Below are 6,623 nucleotides of genomic sequence, written 5' to 3' on the forward strand. Positions count from 1 at the left end.
AGCACTCGATGTCCATCTGTGCATGTGTCCCTGGGGATAGCCTGTCAATCAGTGTCTCCTTTGCCAAGGTGGTGTTCTAGTCTGTGTGTGAGGCAAACTAGAGTTTCAATTCAAGCCTTCATCTTGGTTCCCTCTGCACGTCGGGAAAGAGCCATTAACAATTCAGCCCACAGTTCCAAATTCCATGAGTGTATGAAACAATAACAGTTATTTTCAATATTTTCTCAGAAATTTATTGAGATGATTGGAGTGACACATGGACAGATGACAGTGGTCCGATTGATTGAACTGCTGGAAAGGGGCAAACGCTTGCCTTGTCCACAGACCTGCCCTTTGGAGGTAAGAGCACAAATCCCTGGCTACAAGCATAATGTTTTCATTTCAGACCACAACCTCTCCCATTGTATGACTGAAAATGATCAAACTCTTCTGAGTTTTTATTTTCTGGAAGAAAAGTACGGGGGGGTTGTAGGTTAATTGGGGTATATGGGCTCGGGGCTGAAGGGCCTGTTACCATGCTGTAGGTCTAAATTGTAAAAAAATTATTTTGAGAGTCTGTGAGAGGCTGCAACAACTGCTGTATTGTTTCTCTTTAATCATTGGAATCCAGCTCTCATTTTAGTAAATCTGCACTGTCTTCATGGACATGGAGCCTCCATGTTGATGCAATCACGAGGAAGGCTCGCCAGCGGCTAGACTTTGTGAGGAGTTTGAGGAGATTTGGTAGGTCACTGAAAACTCTCAAAAACTTCTGCACATGTACCGTGGAGAGCATTCTGGCTGGTTGCATCACTCTCTGGTAAGGAGGTGCCAATGTTCAGGACAGGAAAAAAAACTCCAGAGGGTTATTAACTCAGCCTGTGATATCACGGGCACCAAGCTTCACTCCATCGAGGAAGTCTACAAGAGGCGGTGTCTTAAGAACGCAGCCTCTATCCTCAAGGACTCCTCCCCACCTAGACCATGCCCTCTTCCCTCTGCTATCAGGAAAAGGAATCAAGAGCCTCATTGGCACAAGGACAGCTTCTTCCCCTCCGCCATTAGATTCCTGAATGAGCAATGAACAACAGACACTGCCTTCATTTGACTTTTTCTTGCATTTTTAAAAAAATTTATTTTGTAGGTGTATATCAATGTTTGAACTGTGATGCTGACACAGAACAATGAATTTCATGACATGTTCATAACAATAAATTCTCATTCTTCTTCATACCCAGTCTCCTTCATGAGATGTGGTGCCCTGGACTGGTTCCATTGCCATGGGTTTCAGTTAACCAGGGCTTTGAATACCTTGATTCCAGCATTATCCCTTTACTCCAGTCCTCTAAAGGCCAATATTCCATTTGATATATTCATTAATGACTCAACCTGTCCATGACATTTTAATATTTACACCTCAATGTTTTTTTAAGACATTTACAAACAATTTTTTGGGTCCAAAATGTGTGAGCCCACATGATCCTGTATTGGACGTTATTTGCTACAGCTTTGTCCATTCCCTGTAATTTAGTGCATCCATCAATGTTGCTTACATCTTTGCATTGTGCAAATTTGTACAAAATGCTCCCGATCCTATGATCCAAGCCATTGAAACATGAAGCAAGGTTGTGGCCCAAAACATAGATCCTTGAGGGATCCCATTAATTTCTACTCTGCGTCCCAGCTTTTCCTTTCCTGTCACGTAGTCAGTTTCTCAACCCGCTCAATGAAGTGCATAAACAGTAAAACACCCGTTAACCGGAATTCAAGCAACCGTCAAAAAAAAATTACGGAAAATGGGTTTAAAATACACAAGTTTACAATCGTCATGCCTTGCCATTAGTTTACCAGTCAACGTAACATGCAATCTGAAGCGACTGTAAAATTCATTTCTCCAGCATCTACCAATCCCCATAGGTGCAGATACCAGGGGTTTTACCAGATATCTGCAAACATTACCTTTTCCACATTTGTCACCCTTTCTAAGGGTTTATAACACTTATAAGACATACACCTTACAAATCCAAGCCAGCAGTATCTGACCAAGAATTTCAGGCATTCTGTCATTGGATGTTGATAACTTCTTGACAAAAGACATTGGACTGATTGATGTGTCTGACCCCACACCCTTTTCACCTTTCCTGAATAGCATTAGGACATGCACCCTTTTCCAATCTAAAGGAGTAGTTCCTGAATCTAGGGAACCTTGTTAGGACATAGAACATTACAGCACAGTGCAGGCCCATCAGCCCATGATGTTGTGCTGACCCTACCCCCCCCCCCCAAAAAAAAAACGCATCTGACACATCCTTGCCCACTTCCTTCCAAAAGGTAGAATAGAAACCGTGGATTGTCTGGCACATTTGTTACCATTCAGCTAGTTTTTGTTTTTAATTTTTTTCTGAATGTTCTTGATTTTTAAAAAATTTAAATTTAGAAATACAACACGGTAACAGGCCTGAGCCACCCAATTAACCTACAACCCCCAATACATTTTGAAGGGTGGGAGGAAACCAGAGTTCCCGAGGAAAACTGATGGAGTCATGGAAAGAATGTACAAACTCCTTACCGATGTTACCGGATTCAAACACGGGTCACTGGCGCTGTAATAGCATTGCGCTAACCATACCGCTCCTAATGTCCTAATGTTTGGCTTGTTGCTTGGTTTATTTTCCTTGATGATTCAATGGTGAACAAAGTTTGCTCTTCTTTTCCTCCAGGTTTATCGGCTGATGAACATGTGTTGGGATTCTGATCCAGCTCGACGGCCCAAATTTCAGGAATTGTCTCCAATGTTCCAGAAGCTGTATGAAAGATACAGAAAGATTGAGGCTTCAAGCATTGTCCAGAAGTGAGAAACACCTGAAGCTTCAACCAACCTTTGTCTTTGTTACTCCCCAGCTGCGTCCTGATCTCCCCAACCCATCTCTCCTCCACAGAGTTTCAACTGTGCAACAGCACCAAAAGCAGTAGCCATATTGTGCACAGCCAGCTCCTATAAATGGCATTGAGATTGTTTTTGGCGTCCATTTGTGGTCATTATACTGAGTGAGCACTCCACATCAAACTGTGCCAAAGCAGGGAGGCAAGACCTTAATATTGTGCCTCATTCGAAAGATCAGGACAGCACTGGTCACATCAATAACTGTGGGATCTCATTTGGATCATTGCTGTTCAAATGGAGGTTTTGGTGAATTGTAGCCAAGATGTATGACTGCAGAAAAGACATCTTCTGAAAGTCAACATTTATAATCAACATCTTTTCTTCTTTGACACCTATAACTGTTGCATGTCTGAATTTATTGCACTATCTCTGCTAAATAACGTTATTTAGCATCATGTTAGAGGGGAATCATCGCTCATTCTCCTGCCCTGTTTGTTATATAGCTGACTTTAATGAATACTGAATATATTTGTCCCAAACTCTGTTGTGCTGTATTCTGGAGAAAGAAATCAGTGATATTCGTCTCCTTTAGCTCAGATGATCTGAAATGTCGACCTGCAGGTAGATTCAGCATGGAAACTGTTAAAAGTCCAAACACCATGAATGGGTCTTTAAAACCTGCAAAAGGATTGAACAGACAAGATGGCCAGCACCTCCTTCAGGTGGCTGGTATTTTCTTGCACTTTTTTCTTGCAGTATATGCACTCTTACTGTTGTAATGGTATTCAAACACTTTATATCTTGCAATTAAATTGTGGAAAGGCACTTCACAAATCACGGTTCTAAACTGATAGTTACACTTGCTTAATTGTGCATTTGGCATAGCATAGTCAACCCTAATGTTTTTGGCAACTTAACCCACTCATTAGGAAAGGTTGTGGGAAGCTTTATGGAGCTCAGTAGTGGCAGAGTTAAAAGATAGGTACAATGATCTTGAGGAGGGTCCTTCGAGTGCTTGATGAATATAGCCATTGTTTAGTGTTGGGAATTTCCCCAAGTTTGGCTGTTGCATGCAGCGTGCTGCGCAGTTGGCCCATCACTGATGGGATGATATGAACTGTGGTCATTTGGAGTGAGGAAAAATCTTTACAAATCTTTTCAAGAGTGGAGCCAAGACTGAAGTTGACACCCTGCAATTCCATGATTCACATCTATTTTAAACTGTTCCTATTTTTGAAACAGAGACCTGAGATTAATTTTTTGTCTTGTATCTCCATGTGGTTTCTTGTTGTCACTTTAAAAATGCTTTTGGAAATTTAATTCTTAAATCAAGGCTGAATGATTGTCACTTTCAGGAACAGGACTCTTCAAGCCCCTGAGGCAGTTGGAAATAATAGGCATCCTTACACCAGGGGACAATGCACCCCGTGGAAAACGAGGTGAGGGATGAAAGTAAGATGGATGGTTTGCATTGCCCCTCCCTGCATTAATACATGCAGTGGATGATGTTATACCAGGTGATGATGTCGGCAGCTCGAGACTGCTGAATCGGTGAATGCTTTATGAGTTTTGCCTTGCTCAGAATGTGTCTTCCATGATGTGATTCCAAAAAGAACCAAGTGCTGGAATTACAGAGCAGGCGCTGTGTGTGATTTTTCAACTCCGAATTGGAGAAGGAGCAGGGTTCCGATCTAACCACTTGCTCATTAACATGGTGACTTTGAGACGATCTTGCAACAGTGTGAATGAGAAAACTGAACTCAGCGCAAGAAGACATACCTGGAGCAAACAAGCTGATGTTTTAAGAATACTTTGCCTTTGTGTAGCAGCTCTTGTTTAATAACGAACCAAAGGTGCTTACTGCGTGCATTATAAAACAAGAAATTCACAGAATTCTTGAACAGGAAATTATTCAAACAATTGAAAGAAAATGGATCTAAATGGTTTTAAAATGACCGAAGATATTGCTTTGGGGATTTTTTAAAATGCACAATTATACTTGGAGATGCCCAGAAATCATGTTATATTACACAGGAACGTGGTCAATACACAGCTTAAAACTGATCATTCTAAGTATTGAAAGGCACAGCATAAACTATTTTGGAATACTATGTGTGGAAGACTCTTGGCACACACGCATTTACACTTTGTGAATGGAATCAGAAACCACCAAAGCCAATGAATGACTACCGTTGTTTCTGAAGAAATCCTGGGCGCTACGATAATATGATCCTGGGAATGTGATTGGGCATATCTTTAGTCATGAGTTTATGTAGTTTGGCATGTTGGATGATTTCAAACCATCTCACAAATCTTGCCATTTTATTGGCTTCACTCTCTTTAGAGGGTCACTCCTTGCCCATACTCTATTTATTAATTTTACAGTACGTAACTGAATCGCACTGAAATTCATTTAAACAATGAATTGCATTAAAGCAGTGTGTTTTTTCAATGTGAATGTTAATTTCTGTAAGTATCCTTTTTTAATATTTGAAAACCCACGTGTGTGTGTCCTGTTGCTGAAAGATAAACCCAGTCCCTATGTGGAGTTTTCATGTTTGGCTTTCCTTGTGAAACAATGGAGGGTCTATATTTTGTTCACTACCAGCTGTTGTTGTGACTGGAAAGGCTGGCATTTGCTACCAGCCTCTAAATTGCCCATGAGAATGTAGTGGTTCGCCACTTCCTTGAGGCCATGTAGCCATATATTCCCACAATATTATTCAGATCAGAGCTTCAGGGTCTGGCCCAGTCGTGTGTAAAGCAAGGCCATAGATTTCCAGTTCATCGTGGTGGTTAACGTAACGGGTGACCTTCTGTCTAGCTGTCCATGTCTTTCTCAATTCCAGGACTGGGAAGTTCCTGCAGTGAATCGACTGCTGCTTTGTTGGCTTCACTTCAGCTCGTGTTTTATTGAGTAAAGAGGCTGCTTGGTCTTGAGTGCGCCTCCTGCCACGTTCCTGTCATTGTGCTTTCCTGATGTGCAAATCTCTTACCAGGTTCTCAAAGGTTTAACCTACTCCTTGTGGAATCAATGATATTTAACCAAAAGCTTAAAAAATTAATTTCAGATGCAGAAGTTGATTGGGGTTCCACGTGTGTGGCCAAACATGTCACTGCGTGAGTGACAGTGTTAAAAATGGACAGCAGAGTTGGGTTATTTTGCTGCAGATTAAATGATCTTGCCAATGTTTAAGGAAAATGGGGCTCAAAATTAAAAATGGGTATGGATTATCTGTAAGTATTTCTTTTTAATTCTTGAGTACATGCCAATGCAATGTTTCTATTTGATGCAAATAACCATATTGTGTTCCAGCATTGTAATTATTCCTTCTGAAAGTAATAAAATGTTCATTTTCAATGTCTGCTTCTTATTGACTCCTGATCTATGACAGCAGATGCTAAATAATTGGGCGGCACAGTTATGATACTATTTTACAGTGCCAGGGACGCGGGTGAGGAGTTTGTATGTTCTCCCCATGACCAGGGTGTCAGGTTACCTCTCCGCACTCCAAACATACAGGGTTAATTGGGTGTAAATAGGCAGCATGCATTTCAACAGCTGGAATCAGCTTCTTCTGTATTGTAAATAAAATTTAAAAGAATTAATCAAATTGATGAAGGGCACAAGTAAGTACACTGTTTGACCTGCTGAATTAATCCAGCATTGTGGTTTTACAAATTGACTGAAAGTTGGTCAGTCTTCAGCCTTGGTTAAATTTGGCCAAGATGGCTGTGGGGAAGAGGGCATCAGTCACGG

At 41.1% G+C, this 6,623-nt stretch overlaps 1 protein-coding gene across 4 annotated transcripts in view; it reads left to right on the top strand.

Annotated features, from left to right (window-relative positions):
- The window catches only part of LOC138758488 (non-receptor tyrosine-protein kinase TYK2-like), a 152,447-nt gene extending 146,223 nt beyond the window's left edge, over positions 1 to 6,224 (top strand). For all 4 annotated transcript variants that reach the window (XM_069927447.1, XM_069927450.1, XM_069927449.1 and 1 more), the window contains 2 exons: positions 229 to 339; positions 2,700 to 6,224. In XM_069927447.1, the coding sequence (XP_069783548.1) occupies positions 229 to 339; positions 2,700 to 2,834 (246 nt within the window). In that variant the 3' untranslated portion in view covers positions 2,835 to 6,224. The remainder of the gene's footprint in view (positions 1 to 228; positions 340 to 2,699) is intronic.
- The last annotated feature ends 399 nt before the right edge of the window (positions 6,225 to 6,623 follow it).

This window comes from Narcine bancroftii, chromosome 3 (genome assembly GCF_036971445.1).
Source record: "Narcine bancroftii isolate sNarBan1 chromosome 3, sNarBan1.hap1, whole genome shotgun sequence".
NCBI classification, from domain to species: Eukaryota; Metazoa; Chordata; class Chondrichthyes; order Torpediniformes; family Narcinidae; genus Narcine; species Narcine bancroftii.